General features: G+C 38.4%; 1 protein-coding gene across 2 annotated transcripts; it reads right to left on the reverse strand.

Annotated features, from left to right (window-relative positions):
• Positions 1–1,060: 1,060 nt before the first annotated feature.
• Positions 1,061–7,509, reverse strand: LOC125228754. 2 transcript variants are annotated; one of them, XM_048133423.1, is made up of 3 exons: positions 6,993–7,509; positions 5,389–6,862; positions 1,061–1,705 (listed from the first exon to the last, which is right to left on the reverse strand). In XM_048133423.1, exons 2-3 carry the CDS (start codon positions 6,607–6,609, stop codon positions 1,541–1,543), a joined length of 1,386 nt encoding a protein of 461 aa, XP_047989380.1. In that variant the 5' UTR covers positions 6,610–6,862; positions 6,993–7,509; the 3' UTR covers positions 1,061–1,540. The 2 variants fall into 2 exon arrangements, with proteins under 2 accessions (XP_047989380.1, XP_047989379.1); XM_048133422.1 differs by having other exon boundaries at positions 5,389–7,509.
• Between the last annotated feature and the right edge of the window lie 18,024 nt (positions 7,510–25,533).

Raw genomic sequence — 25,533 nt, forward strand, 5'->3', positions numbered from 1 at the left:
TGCTTCTAAAGCATTCCCACTTTCAACATTCAAACTGTAAGTTTGAATGAGTTTAAATAATGTTCCTAGGTTTATTAATGCCATAAACTTATTATAAAACAAATTATTATAAAAAAAACTGACGAAAATAAAAAGATCAATAAGCCATCATAGGCACCGGTTACCTAAACCTAGCTTTTGTGATTTATTATATATTTATATTTAAAATGATAATATTACTAGTAGTAAATCTTTCAAAGAATTTGTTCAAAGTTCATGCCCCTCTTTCGATTCTATATTTTCCATAACTTCTGGCCCTGAGCAAGTGAGCATGCAAGCCAAGTCATCGTTCAGCCTCGTCGACGCTCCAAGGGAAACTGAAGCGTCAGCTAGTGGGCGTGGCATCGGGAAGGCGGGGCCCGCCCACCCGCAGGCCCCGCCCAGCGCACCAGCGCCTCTGCTGAAAAACCGGACAGGTGGGAGTGACTAAAGTCTCGTCGTTAAGGATACTTTATCAAGTAATTTGTTACGTCGATACTAGTTTAAAATTTATTTGTCTCACGCTGTGAAACAATATCGATAGTTAGGTAGGTACAGGTTTTTGTGGACAAAGGGACTGACAAAAGTTTGTTCATGAAGATTTTCATGAAATAAATCATTTCTAAAATGACCCTTACACTTTGGTAAAAAACAATAAATAGAATGTAATTAAAAACTAATCTAAATTAAACTTTAAACTAACAAAATGAAATGAAATAACTAAAATAAATAAAAACTATCTGAGGTCCCCCAAGTCCGTCATAACATGATCCTTAATAAAAAGATATGATTCCACTGTTTAAGTAAAAATTAACATTATTTTTGTAATTTATTGTAACTCGTAAAACGATTTGTATTTCATGTAGCACAAACTGATGAAATGAAATAATGATAATGTCTTGATGTTTTCTGAACGGACTTTGATGCTCTGTTAATTGAAAGGGTATTGTTATACATCTGAAAGGCATTTTTTAAATCGTAAAGTATTTACATTATTATATTTGTTTGAGCCTGAACTCAATTGTTTAAATAAAACAGTATAAAATATTACCATTTCTTTTAATGGATTTTAAATTACAGGTTTTGTCTAGGACACGCGACAGAGAGAGTTTTCGATTAGTAAAAAAGGGACGCTGGTGCCGCGCACCGTGCTTTTATAGTGTCGCGACGGGGGAAAACCGCGGCGCTTCAGTCTTCATTCCTATTGGTCCGGCAGCTCGAGGCTCTGGCCGCTGCTCATTGGATCAGCGGGGTGACCGGAGGTTGGCTATCCTGTCTGTGTTGCCAGTCAGGGCGTTAACATACTCCGGGGCGCTGAAAGACTCTCTTTCAGGATTCTTGTTGTGACGAGAGCGGGCATATTCTGTTCAGCGCACGCTTGATCACCCCTCTAGCGGTATTGATGTCTGCCACGCGAGGTACGCCATCCTTCCCGTGGTATAGTTTGACGACTCTGCCCATGCGCCAGAGCAACGGCGGTAAGTCCTCCTCCTTGATGAGTACTACTTCTCCCAGTTGTAGGTCACGTTGCCTCTCGCGCCATTTGTAGCGTTGCTGTTGTAGAGACACGTACTCGGCCGACCAGCGCTTCCAGAAGTGTTGCCGTAGCTGCTCCAGCCTCAGGTAGCGGTCCAGGCGGTGCGGGTTGCGGTCGTCGAGCGGCGGGCCCGGCAGCGACGTGAGCGGCCTAAAAATGAGAAAGTGCCCGGGAGTAAGGGGTGTAAAGTCTAAGGGGGAGGGAGAGAGTGGACAGAGAGGCCTACTGTTTAATATTGCCTCCACTTGGCTAAAAAGGGATGCAATTTCTTCAAAGGTGAGATGGGTGTTACCCAAAACTCTTTTAAGATGAAATTTGGCGCTCCTTATACCGGCCTCGACGTATCCGTTGAAATTTGGCGCGTAAGCTGGTGCGAATTTAAATTTAATTCCTTGACCAGCTGCAAATTCAGACAAGTCACTTTTATATAACTTAAAAAAATCATTAATTTCTTTAGCTGCAGCTACAAAGTTTCTACCATTATCGCAAAACAATTCCGCAGGTCTGCCGCGCCTAGCGATAAACCTGCGTAGAGCTAGCACAAATGCATCTTTAGATAAGTCGCTCACAGCTTCTATATGAACACATTTATATCTTAAGCATATAAACAGACACAAGTAACATTTGGTGATTTTGCATCCACGCCCCCGGCGATCTGTTATTAAATAGGGCCCTGCCATGTCTACAGCTGTTGACGTGAATGGAAAATCAGCCTTAATTCGTTGCGCTGGTAAATTTCCCATTATATTTTTTAAAGTTTGGCCAGCGATACGTTTACAGGTGACACAATTGTGGGCCGTGCTTCGTGCCAAATTCCTGCCTCCGATCGGCCATATCTCGTCTCGTACTGAGGCTAGCAATGACTGTGGCCCGGCATGTAAGAGACGTACATGTTCATGTGTAAAGATGAGTTTAGTTAGTGTGTGTTTAGCACGTAACAACATTGGATGCTTCTGATCGTAAGTACAATCTGAAGCATCCAGCCTCCCGCCTACTCTCAAGAGGCCTTGAGAGTCGATGAACGGGGCCAGGGTTAGTATGTGTGACTTGGGACTCAACCTGTGACCTTTGCGAAGCGTTTCAAGCTCTGCAGAGAATGACTCCTGCTGTGCAAGTTTAATTAGAGTGTTAAATGCGTCTGTAAGCTCCTGTGCTGAAAGTGCACCAGTTAATTTAGGCCCACGGGGCTTACAGTTATTTATGAAACGACGCACATAGGCCATAGTACGTTGTAGTTCTGTGTATTTTGAAAATCTGTCAAAATCTATAATAGATGAGGTTTCTGTGTTAGTAGTGAGCATTGATGTTACTTTAGTTTCAGGTAAGACCTCCGGATCTACAGCGTTTAATTCTGGCCATTCATTCTCAGGCTTTAATAGAAACTCGGGGCCTTCCCACCACAGAGCTGTCCCTGCGACATGTTGTGGATCCACACCACGAGTTGCAAGATCACTTGGATTTTGTTTTGTAGGTACATGTCTCCAGGTGGCTCCGGGAGCAAGGCTGTCTATAGCTGCTACCCTGTTGGCCACAAAAGTTTTAAGCTTTGATCTGTCTGTTTTTAGCCAAGCCAAGCAGCAGCTAGAGTCAGTCCAGAATATTGTGCGAGAGACAGGACGTCTCCAGGCTCGTACTACGGCTGCATATGTTTGGGCTGCTAACAAGCACCCGGCCAATTCAAGTCTAGGAATAGATGTGCGACGGATTGGAGCAATTCTGTCCCTCGCACACAGCAAATGTACTTTCTGTTCACCGGATTCAGAAATAGATTTAACATAAATGCAGGCTGCATATGCAGTCTCCGCAGCGTCAGAAAAACAGTGTAACTCTATTGTGCAGGTTGCCTCACATAATACATATCTAGGTATGCTAAGTGATTTAATGTGATGTAAGTTTTTAATGAATTTTGACCAGATATGCTGTATTTCAGGAGAGACTGGCTCGTCCCAAGCTTTGCCTTCTTTCCATAAGGTTTGAATTAATATTTTAGCCTTAACTGTGCATAGACTTAAGAGTCCTAATGGATCAAAGACTTGGAACGTTTCAGATAAGATTTTTCTTTTTGTAACTATTTTATCAGAATGATCATTTTTAATGGAAAAGTTTAGTACATCTTGGCTAGGTTGCCACCCTAGTCCAAGTGTTTGGCAAGCTTGACTCAATGCTAAGTGATCATCTTTATTAATATAATCCGACTTTAATAGCGCGTTAGAATTCGAGCGGTATTTACGTAAATTGAAACAACCAGAGGCTAAGGCCTGTGAGACACCTGCTTGTATACGAAGCAGCTCTATTTCAGAGTCTGCGCCTGTTAATAAGTCATCACAGTAAAAGTCATTTTGTATAATAGTCCTAACTAAAGGATCCTTGCTTTCAGCCCCTAACTGCCACAAACAGCGTGCTGCTAGCCAGCTCGATGAAGCAAAGCCGTACGTAACGGTATTTAAAGTTAGTGAGCGTATGGGTAAGTGCTCATCTTCGCGCCATAGAATAACTTGTAGGTTTCTATCTATTTCATTCATCATTATTTGCCTGTACTGTTTTTCTATGTCACCAGATAGCACATACTTGTACTGTCGGAATCTAAGCAATATGTCAAACAGTGGGCTTTGTATGTTAGGGCCTACAAGCTGAATATCATTTATTGAATACCCAGAAGAGGTGGGACAGCTAGCGTGAAAGACTGTGCGCATGCGTGTAGATTCACTCTCCTTCATCACAGGGTGATGCGGGAGGTGATTAGCTTTGTAACATCGCTCAGACTCCGACAGATGCCCTAAGTCTCTATATTCATTTATGAAATCAACATACATTGATTTTAGTTCAGGTTGGTTACTAAAACGTTTCTCTAAACTGAATAAACGCTTTTTAGCTATGTTAAATGAGTTGCCTAAGCAGTCCGGCGAGTCCTTTAAAGGCAAGCGCACAACGAATCTGCCGTCAGATTGGCGGTAAGTGTTTTCAACAAAGTGTTGGTTTATAGGGTGAGACTCGAACTCACTCCCATTTTTGATGGAGTCCGTTTCAGACGGTAGCTCCTCTGTTTCCCAAAATTTGGTCATTTGGGCCGACAGATCAGAGAGACAGAGGTGGCTGCGCGTGTTCCCTGTATGTAAATGAGCCGAGGCTCCCTCTACCGGTCCCGCTATTAACCACCCTAGTTTAGATGGGATTAGGAAGGTGCGCTTGCTCGTTGGCAATCTTTTTGCAGCACCTGTCACAATAGTCCAAAACATTTCCACTCCCAACAGCATATCTATTTGGGATGGAACGTTAAATGTTGGGTCAGCAAGCTGCACAGAGGCAGGTAAGTTAAGGTGACTAATGTCTACATAGTTTTGTGGAAAGCGACTAGTTACTTGATCTAAAACTAGAAAGTCAATTTTGGCATTAAAATCACTGAGTTTAGATTGAATATGAGCTGCACAAAGCACAGGTTGATAGGTCAGAGGCGTGTTTCCTATTCCTGTCACATTTGAGGCAGTTAGAGGCTGACAATCAAGATTTAGTTTTTGTCTCAAATTATGAGATAGATAATTAGACTGTGAACAACTGTCTACAAGACATTTAACTGTCTCCCTTTTGTTGTTAATAGGGTTGATCACTTCAATTAGAGCTGTTGAGAGCAATGACTCACTAGTGCTAATTAAAGTGCTAGCAGTGAGGGTGTTTTGCACCGCTGCACTGTCAGAGGTTAGCATAGTCGAGGAGCAAGCCACATCCGACCTAGCACTATTTGCAGGTTCGGCTGTTTGTTCCGTGCTGGCTCCAGGTGGAGAAGTGTTGAGTGTTTGTGTGGTGTGTAGGTATGTACTGTGACGTCTCTTACATACCCGGCAACCGTTCAGCTTGCACTGACGGGTCTCATGGTCCGGTCGGAGGCAGACATGGCACAGCTTTAGACGTGACGCCTGCGACCAGCGCTCGTCGACTGACATCTTTTTAAAGGCTGGGCAGTCGTACACTCTGTGATCACCATGGCACACGATGCACGGCCGACCCTTGTGGTCATCTTGTTTCTCTGAAATCACGAATGTTTTTATGTTTTTATCATGTTTAAATGAAGTTTTATTGGCCACAGGCTCTGGCTTGTGGTTAGATTGTTTTTCTCTCCTAGAGCGATACAGATTTTCTAAGATGTCTGCACGATTACTAAGAAATCCCCTAAAGTCATCGAGTGATGGCCACTCTTTGAGAGTGTTCCTATGTTCTTCCCATTTTGCATTAGTATTGACGTCTAACTTAGCCGTCAATAGGTGAACTAAAATTGTATCCCAATGCTCTGTCGGTTGACCTAATGTCTTTAGGGCCCGGAGATTTTTAACTACATGATCATTAAGGAACCTTAAGGCCTTATCCGATTCTCGCTGTATAGGTTCTAAATTAAATAGAGAATTTAAATGGTTAGTAATCAGCTGTCTTTTATTACTGAACCTGTCACACAAAATTTTCCAGGCTTCAGTATAATTGTTAGCGGAGACTTCTAAGTTTGCTATCACTCTGGCCGCATCCCCTTCAAGATAAGAGCTCAGATAATGGAATTTATGAATAGGTTTAATGTGATCATTATTGTGAATTAAAGATTCATAAAGGTCCTTAAATTCCATCCACTTATAATATGAACCATCAAATTTAGAGATTTTAATTTGAGGAAGCTTGAAGCCGAGATGCTCAGAATGACAGCCGTTCGATGAACATGTTCTGACAGAAGTCTCTGGAGAGGGTTTTTGAGCTTGAGAGCGTTCAAGAATACACTGAGCTGCAGCTATAGCATTATTGATATGGGTTTCATTGTTGTCCCGTTCTGCAAGTTCAGTGTCTAAATTTTCAAAATTAGCAACTTCGATTGAAGTTTGCAGCTCGTCAAGTCGCGTGGATAACTCTATAACTTTGTTTAATCTTAAGGTCAGCTCATTGAATTTAACACCTGATAACACTTCATCATCTGAAATTTTGTCTAAGTAAATGCGGAATTTGGAAACTTGACCTTTAATCGATCCGCGTTTAGTACGCAATTCTGCTAGAAGAGCCTCCCTTTTAGCTGCCTCAGCCATGTTGAATTATGTTTTTAACTGGGCTAGCAAACAAGTCAAATACAATTTTAAAAATAAAATGTCAAGTTTAAAGTTATCCACGTTAGAAATAAAAATGTGAAAACAGCTTACGCGCCTTTTAAACTTCAACAGCTAGGCCGAGGTGTGTTGCGGCAGCAGTCCCTTGGACAACTTGCCACGTGGTGGCAGGTATGGGCGTGGCACTACAGATGTGGCACGCGATACGCACTGCGACGGTTGTCCACGGAATCCACTGAAATTGTGCAAACGAAACTGTGCATAAGCGAACACAAACCAAGATGCAAGCAGGCGCGATGTTAGAATAGAACCACTTTGCGTCAGCGTAATTAGAAAGAAATAGATACAGTTGAGTTTAAATTCACCTTTTTAAAGAAAGCAGTGCCTTTGATTGCAAATGAATTTATCACCTTACGTTTTTATCACAAAATAAGGATGGCATATGCAATTTCTATTAAACTTTAAACGAAACTCAATTTTTAAATTAAAAGTATGGAAAGAACAATGCACTTTACTGTTTTAAGCAGAAAAAACTCGAAATGCAGTATGCGTTAAGCTATGCTATAGCAACGTTTATGTGCCAGCGTGGCTTTTGAGGTTAACGTCACACTGACAATTTGCAGATGCGTTCTGAAACTAAAACACAAATGAAGGCAATAATACGCAGCGAGCTCTCTCCTAATTTTAGATTGATGGGGAACTAGTGAAATTTGAATTTAAAGTAAGGTTGTCAAGTCAGTACGGGTAAAGGTCAAATAGAGGTTAAGTTGTTTACGAGTTCAAAGTTGAGTAAGTAGGTAGATATATAAATTGATGTTAGCTAAGTTGGGTTGGAATGAATTTAAATTTAAGGTTTGTAAATTGGAAAAAAGACTAGGGCTAATTAAGAAATTGGGGGAAACAGAATTAGGTGGGTATGGGCACTTCTCACGGCACTTTCCTTAGAAACTCGCCAGCCGCCACACGCTGCCGCCGGGTGCCGCGCCTTCGACGCTCGTCAGGTTTTTTCTTTGTTCGCCGCAGCTGTCCCCCAGGAGACTTCGGGAACTTGATATTCGGCTGGCGGCGATGTCCCTTTTCTGGCTTGCGACGTCTTCTTCTGCTCCAGGCCCAACCCGTTCCGCCAAGATGGCCGTTGTCTTGAGGTGGCTATAAAAATTTAGAGTTCCTCTCTCCGCACGTGTCCTGTCTACGGTCGCCAAAATGTTTGAGCCTGAACTCAATTGTTTAAATAAAACAGTATAAAATATTACCATTTCTTTTAATGGATTTTAAATTACAGGTTTTGTCTAGGACACGCGACAGAGAGAGTTTTCGATTAGTAAAAAAGGGACGCTGGTGCCGCGCACCGTGCCTTTATAGTGTCGCGACGGGGGAAAACCGCGGCGCTTCAGTCTTCATTCCTATTGGTCCGGCAGCTCGAGGCTCTGGCCGCTGCTCATTGGATCAGCGGGGTGACCGGAGGTTGGCTATCCTGTCTGTGTTGCCAGTCAGGGCGTTAACAATATTAACACATTATATTGCAGTAATATACATTATTAGTCACAGCCTACACAAAACAGTGATCAATTGTTGTCAAATCTTAACACAATGTTCAATCTAGCATAACGTTTAATTTAGCCTCTACTTCATTGAGGCTTGGCGAGGCGGTGACAGCAGCAACTCATCATCATCCTCCTTGCGTTATCCCGGCATTTGCCACGGCTCATGGGACCCCGGGGTCCGCTCTGACAACTAATTCCAAGATTTGGCGTAGGCACACACCGAAAAGCGACTGGCAAATATCAAAGGACATTTCGCACATAAGTTCCGAAAAACTCATTGGTACGAGCCGGGGTTCGAATCCGCGACCTCTGAATCGAAAGTCGCACGCTCTTACCACTACAGGGCAGGTGACAGCAGCAACTGAAGTTCCAAAACTTCTTAAATATACTGCACAATTGGACATTCAAACAGCTACATCATTAACATTCACTTGCCTTTTTCCCATTATTTGGGGTCATCGTAGTAGATTTTCCACTTCCATTCCTCTCTATCAGCCGTCATTTCTATAATACTAAAGAGGATTGAGTATTATAGAGAGTTACTGTCAAAGTAAAATGTTTAATCACAGTGCAGCAGACTGCCATCTCTCGATACAAGCTTTAAACTTTTGAACCTCAATTTTGACAATTTGGCCCATGTTCTTAGCTTGATATGTGTTAAAATGTAAAACATTTTTACGCCATCTAGCCGAGCGTTCCCCAAAGGTGTAACGCCATCTTGGCCACCGTACCTTTTTTATTATGCTTTTGAGGTACGTGTTTTCTTAGACTAAACGTCTATACGGAGATACATATGTTTTTGATACTAATACTTGCTAATACCTACCTTTCACTATATCATTCTTCACATAGTCCATCTATCTTTTCGTAAGTCTTCCACTACCCTTCTGCTAAATATTTGTGGCAATTGTAGTTTACACTTTGTATGTTCTGACTTGAGAGTCAGAATGCCCATAGTAGTAATTTAGCAATTCAATACTGATATGTACTTAGAACATAATCATAAGCAAGGCATTAACTATTTATTCCACTACCGTTCGGCGTAAGTCACATAAGCATAAATTTTAATTTTTTGTTGTTTGAAAGCTGAGTTAGTCGGGAGTGTACCAGACTTAGCCACGTTTCATGAAAATTGGTTCACTATGTCAGGGGTTTTTCGAAATTTTTATTTTGTGGTTAAACATGCCCCTTTCCTTATTTTCTTCCACAATTATAAACAGAATTTTCTACTTCAACCTACTTACAGAAAATAAAGCCCATGCTATAAATAAGCCCATGCTATACCTAAATATTTCTACCTTTAAACAATATTCTGCACAAAATCGCTGACGAATATTTTAATCCTCGTTTAAATTACACTTTAATGTTAAGCTGTTAATTCGAGCTTCAGTAAAATGCGCGGCATCTTCGGGTTATCAAAGCGTAACTAAGAGGGGCAATGGCGGAATGCCTTTGCCAACATTGCTGTGCCACCTTGGCACAACAATGTGACTTCACGAGGTAAGTATCTGGGCCTTATTTCCTTCATCATAAAATAATAAACCGATTTAATATTTCTTTGAAGTTTTGTAAATGTGTTATTATGTATATTAATGTTTTTCTAAATTAATTATGGTAATTGATTGTTGTATTTTATATACATACGTATTTTAGTAACACAAACTCTCTGTGTGTTTTTTTTAGTCTCGTTAGTTAGACTATTATTTCTTTTTAACTGAATTTCTAACTAAGAAAATAAAGGCTATAATATAATAATTTCTACCTTTACCTGTACAATATTTTGCTCAAAATCGCTGACAAACAAATCCTAGTTAAATTTTAAGCAGTTAATTCGAGCTTTAGTAAAATGCGCGGCATCTTCGGGTTATCAAAGCGTAAGTAAGAGAAGAGGTAATGGCGAACATTTCCGAATGTTGCTGCGCCACGCGCCAGCTTGATACAACAATAGCCGTCTTTACACAGTCGTTCCCGGAGCGTACAGGATAGTCATCATAGTCAATCACAGGATAGTCAATCACGAGCGATTGCGTGTTGTTGGTTTTTAAGGTTCACGTTCTTTCGCGCGTGATTGCGCGTCGAAGTTTTTGAGAACGAAAAGAGCGTGCGTGTAAAGGCTAATCGTGCGCGATATACTGGTCATTATTGTTTATTGTTATTAATAGTATCGATTTATGAAGAGCAAGTAATTCAACCACTAATTATTTAGTCCACGAGCGTGTGTCCGCCATCTTGCGCGCGCGAATGAACGTACGTGTAAAGACAACCTCAACCACGCAATTGCGCGTCCGCTCCAGCGCACGCAATCGCGCGTTCTTTCCCTTCCCCTCCCGTCGTCTTTACACGCGCATTCTTTCATACGCGATTGCGCAATCACGCGCGATAGAGCGTCTGTGTAAAGGCGGCTAATGTGACTTCACTAGGTAAGATCTGCCTACGAGGTTTAGAACTGTCAAAATAAATGTCTCAATCTCTGTCTTTTTTGTAAATAAGTATATTTACAAAAATTCAGTAACATTTAGACATTGATTCGACCGAAAGCTTTTGAATCTGGAAGATCATATATTCTTATCAGAATTGGATCTATTAATTAACATTATTTTCATTTTTCATTTATATTATTACTAGCGACCCGCCTCGGCTTTGCACGGGTACTATACCTACATATAAACCTTCCTCTAAAATCACTCTATCTATTAAAAAAACCGCATCAAAATCCGTTGCGTAGTTTTAAAGATTTAAGCATACATAGGGACAGAGAAAGCGACTTTGTTTTATACTATGTAGTGATTTTCATTGTTTTTTATAATCGTGTGTAATAACTAATTTAAATTTAGTATTTATTCGTTTATATCTGTCTACTAAGTGGGCCATTTTTTTTTTTTCAAATTTGTTTACCCAACTTTTTTTTTGGATTTGGAAATTTTTATGTGGTTTCCACTCAGAATCGCGAGCTCTTTCAATTCTAATACGAGAAAAAAAGTATCTCAAGATTTTTTCCCAATCCGTTACTATTTTTTCATACATTTTGTACGGCGGTAACGTAATGGAAGGCTCGAAAAAATTTATGGAAATCTTGGGACATTTTTTTTCTCCTATCAGGATCGAAGGACCTCGCGATTCTGAGTATTAATCGCGTAAAAAATACCCATGTTACAAAAAAAGTGGGGTGGACAACTTTAAAAAAAATGGCCCTAGTATTTCATAAACAAAGCAGGTTTAGAAGTGCACTAACGTTAAATATGTCTATGTATGTAAACACTAATACACTATTGAACATAAGACATAATACAAAATACGTTTCACGCAAAAAATACCTACACAGTGTGATATAAGTACTACCTAAACATGTTTTGAAATTGAATTAATATGACCACATCTCAGCCAGTAACTTACCCCAGCGCGGCCGGGTGTCATGTGCCTTAAAGCCAGGTATGGCAACCCTTTGCTAAATACCCCCACCCTCATCCCTTTGATGTGCGAGACAACTCGAGTTATTTCAAGCATTTTTCCTCTTAGATCCCGATGGTACTTCAAAACTGTCAGACTTAACAAGATGATTTACTTTATTTTATTAAATATTTATTTACACAAATTGTCAAATATCTTTATATTTAATTTCTTTTATACATTACTAGCTTTTTCCCGCGGCTTCGCTCGCGTTAGAAAGAGAGAAAAAGTAGCCTATGTCACTCTCCATCCCTTCAACTATCTCCACCTAAAAATCACGTCAATTCGTCACTCCCTTTTGCCGTGAAAGACGGACAAACAAACAGACACACACTTTCCCGTTTATAATATTAGTATAGATAACTTGAAAGTTTAAGCCAGCATTAGGCTTGCCACAGACAGTCTTAAAAATTCATAATCTTAAAAAAAAATCATATGCAATCTGACAGTTCAAACTGACACTGACAGATCTGTCAGTGTCAATTTGCATATATATTTTTTTTAAGATTATGAATTTTTAAGACTGTCTGTGGCAAGCCTAAGTGCGCTTTTACATTATCCGATCCGATATCGGATGTCGGACCGATATCCCATACATTGCAGGCGCCATCTTGGATTTTTTCCATTGAAATGCTTCCGACATCCGATATCGGATCGGATAATGTGAAAACGGCCTTAGTCGTTCACCGGTGAAGCAGCCCGTGTGATGTTATTAGCTCCTGCTTGCTCCAGATAAACGAGAAGTGTCTAAGTTAACTGTTTCACAAATAACCCCTCCGTTAAGTATTCAACTGTAAACGCGGCTTATATTTTAATTAAAATGACAGGAGACGTAAAATTGATGAAATATGTACAACAATAGGTAGTTGAATTTTGGAAATTTAAAATTTTTCGAGCGTAAATATGATCAAAATATAAATTAGATTGACTATTATTATCCAAATAATAAACGTTAATATAATTATTAACCAAAACGTATTAACCCTTAAATGCATGGTGATGTATATGCATCTGCATCATATATTTGATGGCCCGTGGCTCGATATGTAGCTATCCAAAATCACATTTATTGCTTAATTATTATTCATTATTTCTCTTTATTCATTTTAATTCTTAGGCGCGGTTTATAAAATTATAAAAGTAAAAGTAAACAATTAAATAAATTAAATAATATAATGATTTACTGTTTATTATTTAAGGATTAAGATGAAATGGCGGAAAAGTGTGAAAAAACAGGACGATGGCGATTTTTAGTATGTGATTTAGGCTGATTTTTTCGGAGTTAGTAATTAGTTTATGTTTAAACATTTTATCATAGAGGTTTCACAAATAGTGTAACTTTTTAATAGCAGTCAGTTTTTTAAAATAAAACTTACCAATTACGATATATTTATATAAATAAGATTTGGCCTATTTAACTTCTAACGATGATTTAGTATAAAAAACGATTTTAAATATATTTTTTATAATTTTTCCGTGAATCAGAAAACCATTGTCTATCATATAAATATTCATATCTCGCTAAAAGAAAAATTCATGCATTTAAGGGTAAATGGAAAAATATGTAATACTTACACCAAAAAAGTACCTAAACTTAGTTGTAGGCTACTTGGCCCTTTTTTAAAAAGTTAGAGGGGGGGGGACGCACTTTTTTTTCCTTTAAGAGCGATTATTTCCGAAACTATTAATATTATCAAAAAATGATCTTAGTAAACCCTTATTCATTGTTAAATACCTATCCAACAATATATCATACGTTGGGGTTGGAATGAAAAAAAATATCAGCCCCCACTTTGCATGTAGGGGGGGTACCCTAATGAAATATTTCTTCCCATTTTTTATTTTTGCACTTTGTTGGCGTGATTGATATACATATTGGTACCAAATTTCAGCTTTCTAGTGCTTACGGTTACTGAGATTATCCGCGGACGGACGGACGGACGGACGGACGGACGGACGGACGGACGGACGGACGGACGGACGGACGGACGGACGGACGGACGGACAGACAGACATGGCGAAACTATAAGGGTTCCTAGTTGACTACGGAACCCTAAAAACTCTCTTATATTATGAATTACCTACTGTTCAATGAACCGAAATAAAATATTAAGCTTCTGTACCGTTATTTGAAGCCTATTTAATATATTGAGACAGCGATACTGCTTGTAGATGCGTAGCGGTTCACAGCAGGTACCTACAGCTGAACACCTGTAAACAACTTGCAACTCCAGTTTTACGATTCAGGTTTCCCCTTCCACCAGGCGACCCGTGCCGTAGGGACGGCAACGATGTTTCATCATTGGCGTTCTGTTTGTCGGAACGTTCGGTTCACTACAAAAAATTCTTAGAATTCCTTAATTCTTGGAATTTTTTGTAAGTTTAATCAAAAATATCGTTTTAGAAAACGGTTTTACCGTTCGTTTACTATTATAAATTAAATGTTTTAGAAGCTGAGCACCTGATCGATTCACTTTGAGCGCAGCGTGTCGCGTAAGTAAGCGATTTTTTATTTCTTTTTCAGTTATTTTTTTCAGTGAATCGATTCGTCTTAAGCACGGAACAGGTCAAGAAAGTAAAAATTGAAAAATGATCTCCTTGTCCTCTTTGAGACTAAAACAGTCCTAATTAAAGTCGTAATTGACGCGATTAGTGTTTGTTTTGCCTTGCGTGCGTGCCCATTGTGGTAGGTACTGTGCTGCGGGATAAAATTCCTTTACAATCTCTTTAAATAGATCGATATTCTGTAACGGAATTCAGAAATAGATCAAAAGTCGAAAGTTAAAGCCTATAGCCGCCGGACTTGGCAAGGGCGTCAATAAATATTTATTGATTCTAAGTATCATGTTGGCTTTTATATCCGATCCCTGTGCGCCTTAAAATCGACTTTCCGCTCTAAAGAAAGGTAACTAACAAACCTATATCATTAGCGTCTTTGGGGAACATGTTTGTGTAATCCGAAAAATGTTCCGTAAATAAATATGGGCAATTTTAAATGCACAGTACGGCATCGTCAGGGATACCTCTGAAAAATGTAGTTTGGTAATGTTCTTATGCCTTAATCAAATCTAAGCCGCTTGCCAGTGGAAGTAAAGGATTACAAAGTGAAACTCAGGTATGTGGAGAGTTGTATTAATTACCAAATATAAGTTCCGGTTAAAGATAATTGAGAAAATCCGCATACGAGAGAGTCACTCTTTAATCCTTAACTATAATAATAGCGTTTAATAACGCAAGGCGAGCGTATTTGATTAATTTGATTACTTGGCTGCTGCGTAAGCAGAGTAAAAGGATGCATCATTGCACTAGCTTACTAAAAACTTCTTACCTGCGCAAGGTGTGAAGAAATTTACAACCAGTATGTTTTTATTTTGTGTATAGTCCGCTTAAGGATATTAAAGGCTAGTATAATAATTATTATTCTGTGGAAGCAGGCATTAGTGGAAAAAATATCAAGTGTTAAGACGGTGTAAAAGCACTAGTCTAACACAGTAGGCAGTGACCCTGTCTGCAGAGCCTATGGTTCTGGGTTCGAATCCCAGTATGGGAATATGTTTGTGTGATGCACACAAATAGCGGGACGTAGTTGAACGAAAGAGAGCCATCCTCTGAAAATAGCCTTTTATTTGAATGGTTTTTCCCTTTTTACGTTGAGATTATATTCAAATAATTATGTTTATATGAATTGGATCTTTTTTCTTTTACTACGTCCATTTTTTTCCGAGTTACGGTTGTGTTATTATGTATTTAAGTATACATATGTCTATAATAAGAGTAATATGTCGCCTTGCTACCATAGTACAAGCCTTCCTCAGTTTTTGGCAAAATAGATTCCCCAATGTCTATTTATTTTGGTACCGATAATAAATTTCCCGCTTATTAAGGCTTATGAGTATTACTATTTATCTAGATAAAAACCAGCCGTCTGCGCAAGACGTGCATCTTCCCATTTTCATAATTCCCGCCTGCGCAAGGTGTGTGAATAATATGATTGTTAAGACAGCTGAAAATTTTGCAGTCTGCGCAAGGCTTGCAATTTTCGTGACTCAATTTTCTGCCTGCGCAAGGCGATTAAATATTTTATTTAGCCTGCTGAAAACCTGCCGCCTTCGCAAGGCGCGTGTTTACATATCCTGCGTCACAAGCAGATCAAGCAGATGTGGTATAATAGGTATAATACAATTAGCATGGTTCTAAAGCGGTTTTTGTCGGCCTACGCAAGGCGTTTTGAAACTTACGTGTGATGGAGGAAACAACACAATATGATAACGCCTCCTAAGCTTAGTACCAAGTGCTTACTTTGTTAATTACAAAGTCATTTTGACAGGGGTTATATATTTCTACTGCGGAATCACTTCCCAGTAATCATTAAATAGTCTCGAGAAGACTTGTCAAAGCGGACCCCAGGCCTTCACAGGCCGGGGCCGGGGCCAATGCCGGGATAACGCAAGGAGGATGATGATGAGTCTGGTGAAGACTAAAAAGATTATCACAGTTATTGCTGGCGACTTGATAAACGTGGTTTCTTTTTTTGTGGAAACTTTTTCCACTATATAGTTATCTACTACATATGTTATCTTTGTCGTTAACGACGTTTGAAACACCTAGCTCACGCTGACGCGGAGCGAGTTGACACGATAATATTCAAAATTAACCACGGTTTTATCAGCCTACTTATTTAGGTTTTAAAGTGGGATTTGTGGTCATTTAATCATTTAAGTAAACCTTTTGATAGTGTTGATGCATATCAAGGCCGCAGTATTCTTTGGTTCAGGATATTAACCGTTTCCCAAACATCTTAAATGGGTTATTTATTCTATTATTTTAATCAAATAGTTATCTAGCCCGCTGGCCGCTCCGGCGCCACATGAGGCCAATAATCTAAAGATCAGATTGCTTTGGACTGTTTTAGGTCATTAATTTGTTCAGTTAAGCCCACGTGGGCTGAACACATTTTAAGGAATTGGCTATGTGGATGAAATAGCAAACATTTTTGCATAGTTTTTCGCTATGTAAGAATGCAGTTGTGATATGTTATTACATATTTTGAGGCTCCAGGAACGACCTGAACCAATGTTACAAAGAACCATTACATTAAAATGTGTTCACATCCTCATAAAGTAGCACGGGGTGACTCGTCTACTCATTATTTAGTCCGAATGAAACAATACGTATTTAAATTATGAGTTTTAGGTTAAGATTACCGCCATAACACGTTTTTAAAAATAAAAGGGGGGAAAAGGACACCTACGTAAGAAGTGATGAAATGTACGGGTTAATAAACCCAACTACAAACTTAAAACGCTGTCATATTACAGTTTTTAATCTGTTTTTTAAATAAAGTAACCTCTATGGTTAATAAATATATCACATTCATGGGGTATTCGGAAAACTATTTCTCATACCTAATCATTGTTTTTGGTAACAATATTTTGCAAGATAAGTACTTGATGTGGTTTCAAAATGATTTTAATACTCATATAAAGATGGACCGTCAAAACAATTTTAAAGCTATGCCGAATAAGCCCATGACCCATGGGGTTTGATGAGTGTCTCAAAATTTTGTTTGGACCTCAGATCTCGGAACTACAGATCTAGGTACCTTAACCTCAATATCATATTCTTCATTACAAAACCAGAAGGCTACGTCATGCCATATAATGGAATGATTATATATCTTTATGCTTCCAACGAAAATCACGGGTCTTACCCGCATACATACGTATCCTTAAGGAGAAAAATATTTGATTGTAACATCTTGCGCTTTCATAAGCTGGTTACCCAAAACAAAAAGGCATTTATATACGAAGAAAATTCTATCATCAGCATTGGCTTAACATGTGTACAAATTACAAATAAAACGCTTCGCACATGTGCGTCTAGCCGCCTAGGCGTTGTTAGCCTATGCCAATCCTTGGCTTAACAGAAAGTACATACATATTGGGTAAATAACTAACAAAAAATATTAGGGAACTGGGAGAGAACTCTCCAGACAAAAAGTCTAAGGTTAAGTTGTAGCCTGTTAACCAAGGCAATTAAAAGTTGAACTGTTGTAGTACCACTACTACCAATTGCACAGGAGGTACTTTGTTTAGGACTGTATTCATACATGGATTCAATGACCTTAATACGTATACTCATAATGTATAACGAATGACTAAGTTATACTTATACAAAGCCTCAATAGTCTTGTTACTTGATATACTTACACTTCCTTCCTGGATGATAGATTCGTTTACCAAAAGAGTATCTTATGCTTAGGAGTTTTCAATGATGAAAAATTCACAAGTGTGCTTATCCTCAATATATGATAATAAGACTTTTTAGAATGATTAGATTTTTTTTTTTAGCACTTACCAAACGTGCCCAGATTATTATTTCCGTTAATAAAATTGGAACCACGTTACACATGGGTTCAGTATGGGTTATACCCAAGAGGCCAAGAATATTTCCGGCATACTAGAATGCTCGGGAAAATTACTAAAATTAGATTTCATAAAACGAATTAAGTACATCACGAAAGAACCATGATTGTCGGAACATTAGTCATACCATGGGTATTAAGGTTTTCAATAGCTGCGCACATTAGTGTTATACACTTTTAAAGTTGTAGCCGATTGAGCGAAATTTTTCTTCGCTACCAAATTTTGCCATGTCATAGCCATAAGGCAGTAATTATAATATTCACTGTCTATTATGTAATGCTGTAATTGCCGGAAATAAATAGTGACTATTTGGATAAGGCATTAATGAATGGATCAGTTCCTTAACTGTTTTCTATAATATCATATGTAATAATATCATGTCATGCAAATCAATATATCAATATAATGTACCTATGTCATGTCTATTATTCTATGATACTGAAAAGAGATAAACGAGTTGCGAGGAATTTGACACACAATCCAAAACTTTTTTTCGCTTATACCCTAAAAGTAATGATACTGCAATAACCCTACTTACTGGCAATTGCAGAGTCGGGGTCAAAACATTAAAAACATACTAAGTGTATTAAATTGAATATTATAATGAAATAAACGTAAACATAAGTCATGACCTGACCTTGTTAGGGGGATGAAATAAAAAAGTAGCAGGTTTTTCATAATTTATTTTAATATCATTATGGGTATATACATAATAGGTATATACATAAAATTTAAAAATGTTTCAAACTTTCCTTACCGACGAATAATAAGTTACAATAGAAAAATAGGTCACTGTGCACTTATCAATTCAGTCACTGCAGCTGCTGTCAGCTGCAATTCACATTCCTCCATATAGGTACACAAGGTACCTATCTGATGTGTGAAGTGCACTTGAAGTTGTTATTTCCATTGGCGATTCAATTAATCACATTGGCGTTTCTTGACCACCAGGCGAATACAGACACGTCTCAATATATTAAATAGGCTTCAAATAACGGTACAGAAGCTTAATAGCAGCGTTTTACCTTACAATAAAACGCATATTAAGCGAAATACCTTATTTGAAGCCTATATTTTTAACTACGCCTGTGGCTACAACACTCAGTTGCAATAAACCAAGGCACATTTATTTTTCCATTTGAGGGTATTTGTTGTTCGCTGCTAGTAAACAACATTTTTAGACTATTCAGTTTCGAAGATACGTCTTTATTTCATTTCACATTTGAATTCATAAATGATGCAACTGTTTGGTAAGTGGTATATTGCAACTTCGGTTAAATTAATATTTTGAGAACCAATGATGAAACATCGTTGCCGTCCCTACGGCACGGGTCGCCTGGTGGAAGGTGAAACCTGAATCGTAAAACTGGAGTTGCAAGTTGTTTACAGGTGTTCAGCTGTAGGTACCTGCTGTGAACCGCTACGCATCTACAAGCAGTATCGCTGTCTCAATATATTAAATAGGCTTCAAATAAGGCATTTCGCTTAATATGCGTTTTATTGTAAGGTAAAACGCTGCTATTAGTTACCATATTTGCAAAAAATATTTTTAAAGTATACTTTTACGTAATCAGGCGAAAACATCACAGTCATGTTAATCTATAGATTGTCTGTGCATCAGGTCATTATATTCGAAAACAACATTTTCTGACTTTTAAGTATGAGGCATAAAATTCATTATGTCAGTGATTGTTTTGACATGAAGTCAGTTCGAATTCGATGACGTCACTTTCACGACGATGACGACACTCGCGATGTAACCGCTGACAGCGTCTTCGGCGACCAAAATAAAAAAAATTACACACATTTTTAATCGAAAATATATAATTATCATACACTTTTACCACAGTATAATAAAGAGTACTATCGTACTGCTTTTACTTGAGAAACGAAAGAACTGAATACTGAATACCTAAAGTCCATAAATTTATATTGGTTTCTTAAGTCAAATTCTATAGATCATTTATTGTGCTCATTTTTAGGGTTCCGTAGTCAACTAGGAACCCTTATAGTTTCGCCATGTCTGTCTGTCCGTCCGTCCGTCCGTCCGTCCGTCCGTCCGTCCGTCCGTCCGTCCGTCCGTCCGTCCGTCCGTCCGCGGAAAGTTTCTAGAAAAATTGTTTTGAACTTGATAGGTTCAGTAGTTTTTGAGAAAAATACGAAAAACTACGGAACTCTACACTGAGCGTGGCCCGACACGCTCTTGGCCGGTTTTTATATGAGTCCAGTAGCCTATTCCTATTCGATTACAAGTAGAATAGCTAGGTTTGGTTGTCATACTTGTCATCTTGTGGATTGCAAATGTCTAATTTTAACAGGTGATTGTACAGTTAGCTGCAAAAATGCATGGCAAATTTATCAATGAATTCATTAATAATTTCTGTTCCTATTAGACAACCTTCATGTTGATGTGCATAAAGTAGTAATGTAGAAATTGCAGAACATTCCCAAAAAGCGGAAACATTCTTGAGAATGTTCGCAGAACATTCCCGCAACATGCAATTTATTATTTAAACAAGAGAATATACTTGAAATAATGTTTAAATGGGCATAATATAAAACTATTATGTTATTATAGGTATAATATTGTCTATTACAGTTAGCTATTTTGTTGATAAGTGATAAGTTACCTAAATTCTCACTATAAGTTGCTTAAATTCTCACTATACTTCAGGGAACATTTCGACTTTCAGACTTCACAGTTTTAGTCCTGACTTTTTAAAATTAGGTACCGAACTATTATTTCTTGATGCCTGTTTTTGGTCATGCCAATATATGTATATACAAAAAAAAAAAAAAAAAAAACAAAATAAAAACAAAAAGATCGCTGTCAGGAATGTCAGGATCGAATCGAACCTGAGAACATCGGCATAAGAAGCCAGCGCACTACCACGGGACTATGTCTTGACTTGCTGAGTTCGACGAAATTATGGTACAAACTACGAAGTTACTAAGTATTTGATAAATTCTCGTTCTCGAGAACATTCTCAGAAGTTACCGAAAATTCTCATGAGGAATGTTCTGCAACTTTGGAAACTTCTAGAAAAGCATAAAGTCGCAAGCGATCGAATACGTACTTACAATCACCTCTCAACGTTAAAGAATTCGTGTTGATTCTCCGTTGATGTGAATAAAATCGCTACGTCAGTTTTGACAAGTCAAATAACTCTATCCGTATCGCACGTGCGACGTGATTGTCACGCGCGGCAAACACGGCGGCGATCAATGCGCAATCACGGCGCTAATCACTCACGACTGACGCGACAAATGACGCGCGCCCGCTAATGAATTAGTACAGCATTAAGCGGGTTATACATCCACCGACGGAATACGGATAAACTGATAAAGCCTCGGTCGGACCTAGGTTTTTTTTTATGAAGTAGGCAGCAAACGAGCAGACGAGCTGCCTGATGGGAAGCAGTCATCGTCGCCCATGGACATAAGCAACATCAGGGGAGTCACTTATGTGTTGCCGACCTTTGAGACCCCTAAATACCTGCTTCTTGAAGAACCCCAAGTTATAGCGCAAGGGGAACACCTCAGAAGGTAGCTCATTCCACAACTTGCATGTTCTGGGCAAAAACGAGCGAGAGGCCCGTTTGTTCTTGGTTTGCCGTGTCCAGAAAGTGAGGATGAACTTTAATATTATTGTAATATTATTAAGTTAATTTTAATGATATATAGAGCTGTCATATTATATGGCACAAGCTTTAATCATAGTACAAGCTTTGCTTTGAAGCTGGGTTGATCTGTGTAAGGTGTCCCTCAATATTTATTTATTTATTTCTATTTATTTAAGGCCACGTCTTACAACATATACTTTCATAAGGAACATCCTTGAAAGCGTGACGCCGTGTCTTGCATGAGCGACGGGCCCGCGACTCACGGCGATGCGATGCGGCGACCATCGCGCGAATTTGCGTGACAACCTTGCGACGGCTGTATTATAAGCAATCGCTCGTCAGTGGGCAATTTGTATCCGTGGATGCACTAAAACTCTTTCTCCATGGCAATGCACTGTAATGTAAACATAGTTGCGATGATAATCAATGACAACTTTTAACGCGCGTTCAACGCGATTACATTGCGAGCCAAATTATTCTGTATATCAATTTTTTCTTTATTTCAATTTTAGACAAGTAAACATCTAATTACATTTCTTATGTCCTATTCTCAGCACCGTTAAGACGATACAGGAGGGGTCAATTCTCCATACAAACGCTGTCGACTATTTTCTCCCTGGTTTTTAAAGATAGAGCAATGATTTTTTCAACACAGATTATTATTATTTTTATCTTTGTCGGACCGTTTTGATTTTTATGATATTCTTATTTTTAAAGACGCTAGAGCCCATCAAAAATTTCCAAAAACGGCCTTATTGATTTTGGCTCAAAAAATGTGTGGTATTCAATATTGGTAGCCAAAGAAAACTAATCGGTCCGACACAGATTATTTTACTGTTATTCAGATTCTCAAATTTAATTACGATTGATTAAGTTTTGAAGGAGGAAACAGTCGAGAACGGAACCTTGATTTTACAGATTTTTTCGCAATATCTTTTAAGTGAGTTGTTCTGAATAGTTTTTATTTTTCGATAAATCAAGTCAATAAAACTAGTATATTTAAATAAAACTCCCAAATTGAAAGGGGGGCTCCTTTCCATTTTAGCATTTTCACTCCTGTAGCGTCTTAAGAGATTCGCACACGGTTTACACGCTGTATAAGTTCAAATCGGGTCATCACTCATCAGTGTGCGTAGCCCAATGCACAAACGCTCACGAAACGCTCACGATAATATCTCTTTCGTAGCTATCTATCTCTATCGCTCTTGCGTATTGGCGCGACAGAGCCAACCTTTCTGCGTCGTTGCGACTTCGTTTCGCGTCGCAGAAATACCATTCGGCAGTGGGGCCAGTTGTCGCTACTGCAATGTCGAATGTAAAGGCGCCCTTAGCGTTGACGATGACCCTTTACGTAGTATACTCGTATATATTGACGGCGCATCGTGTTGCATTGATGTTTGACGAATGAGACTCATGTTTAGTACACATTACTACATTATTTATGACTAGCATTGTCTTGCCGCTTCGCTCGAGTTAGAAAGAGGCAAAAAGTAGACTATGTCAATCTCCATCCCTTCAACTGTCTCCACTTAAAAAATTACGTCAATTCGTCGCTCCGTTTTGCAGTGAAAGACGGACAAACAAACAGATACACACATTTTCCCATTTATAATATTAAATATATATATATATGTATAATATATAAGTATTAGTTAAGTGTCTCGTGAGAAAGCATTTGGTACAAAATAAGCAACTATATTTTCAGCTGAACGTACTATGTTACCAAGAGCTACGTTTAAACAAAAACAATACAGCACCGCGTAAAATGCAAAATAAACCGTCCATAACTAAGAATTAATACGCCAGTTCAATTTAACTGGGCTGTCACCTATTAAATCCGCGTATCTTAATCCTTTAAGCCCGGCGAAATATGAGGTAGCTATAAAAAAATCGCCATAAAGTCACAACAGAGCGGAACGCCGCCGTAAAACTGTCGAAGTGAATGGCCGGTGCATGTGACCAGAGCGAAGTTTCTACTATCGAGTTTAAATGACATAAAGGTAGGAAAATACAGCGGTCTCGGCGCCGAATATATTTTTATTCCATTCGGCGTCGAGACCCTTGGTCCGTGGGGCCCTGGCGCTCTGAGTCTCTTCAAGGACTTATCAAAGAGACTAAGAGACGCCACCGGCGACCGAAGAGCTGGCAGCTTCCTCGCTCAGCGTATTAGCTTGACAATCCAGCGAGGAAATGCTGCCAGCGTCTTCGGTACTATGCCACAAGGGCCGTTTTTATATTTACTTTAGTTTAATTTTAGATTTATTTAGTTTAATTTAATTTTAATTTTAATTTTATTTTAAGTTTAATTTTAGATTTAATAGTTTAGTTTTATTGTAAGATAATTTTATGTTTTACAAACACATGTATAACAGATTTGTAATGACATATAATTTATATAGCAATGCAATAAATGATAACCTACTTAGTATAGTTATGTGGCCTAGTCGGAAGTGACCCTGCGTGCTAAGCCTGGTCCTGGGTTCAAATCCCGGTAAGGACATTTATTTAAGTGGTGACCACAGACATTTGTTCCTGAGTCATGGGTGTTTTCTTCTGTCTGAGTAGGTACCCACAAGGCTTCTTGAGCTTACCGTGGGACTCAGGCAATCTGTATATAAGTAAGAATGTCCTGTTTTGTTTGTTTATTGTTATTAAAATACAGTGACAAACTTATATCTAACATATAGTCCCACAAAACTCTGGAACAGAACGAGTTTGTCTGTGGGATCAACAGTCTCTCAATTACATAAACATAATTAAATTAACTTAAAGAAAAATCGTTGAACTTCTTAAATAATAGATAAAATAAATTATTGTAATATATTTAGGTAATGTTTTTTTAGCATAGTTTTAAATTTGTTTGGGTGCTTTTCACATCGGATGGCTTCAGGTAAGCTGTTGAGCAGATATGGAATACGCTTTTTTAGACTACAGAAAGGCGGCGGTGCGAGCGATAAACGATACGCTTACGAAGCATAAGCGATTTTGACGTTCGTTAAAACGATACAGGAGGGGTCAATTCTCCATACAAACGCTCTCGACTATTTCCTCCCTGGTTTTCGAAGATAGAGCAATGATTTTTTTCAACACGGATTATTATTATTTTTTTATCTGTGTCGGACCATTTTGATTTTTTGAAATTTTTATTTTAAAGCCCGTCAAAAATTTCCACAAACGGCCTTATTGATTATGGCGCAAAAAAGGGTGCGGCATTCAAAATCGGTAACAATTAGCCAAAAAACCAAATGGTCTAACACAGATTATTTAATTGTTATTCAGATTCTCATATTTCGTTACGATTGATTATGTTTTGAAGGATCTCGAACAGTCGAGAGCGGAAACTCGATTTTAAAGATTTTTGTCGAAATATCTTTTAACTGAGTTGTTCTAAATGGACAATTTGTTTTCAATAAATGTAGTTAATAACACTAGTAGGTACCTATATTTAACTCAAATTACCAAATTGAAATCCTTTCCATTTTAGCATTTTTGTTCCTGTATCGCCTTAAGTTCTGTGTAGGTACCTACAGAGTATTCTATGTAAAGAACAAATTGGTCACGGATATTTTAAGGGACGTTAATTAACATTAAAACAATTAACTTCCACTAGAAATAAAAAAAAACTTTTATTAGATTTTTTTGTTTTCATTTACCACCAAAAAAAAACTGTAATTTTTGTCTAAAAATAATCACCATGTACATTTAACCTGACAAGACGTTTATCACTAGCTGTCATGTCACTCATGTCAATAATTGTATGTATTAAATGTCATTATGGTTCAGCGGAAAAACTGGCCAGTTACAGTTAAGAGTTACTAAAAAAGTTCATTAAGTTTTAATTAAATGATTACACTAACAGGGTGACAT

The sequence above is a fragment of the Leguminivora glycinivorella genome, chromosome 8 (genome assembly GCF_023078275.1).
Source record: "Leguminivora glycinivorella isolate SPB_JAAS2020 chromosome 8, LegGlyc_1.1, whole genome shotgun sequence".
Taxonomy (NCBI): Eukaryota; Metazoa; Arthropoda; class Insecta; order Lepidoptera; family Tortricidae; genus Leguminivora; species Leguminivora glycinivorella.

Coding starts and splice junctions, on each gene's coding strand:
- LOC125228754 (XM_048133423.1), bottom strand. CDS start 6,609: ATGGCTGAGGCAGCTAAAAGGGAGGCTCTTCTAGCAGAATTGCGTACT. Junction 1,706..5,388: donor GCAAGCTGAACGGTTGCCGG/GTATGTAAGAGA, acceptor TCTCATTTTTAG/GCCGCTCACGTCGCTGCCGG.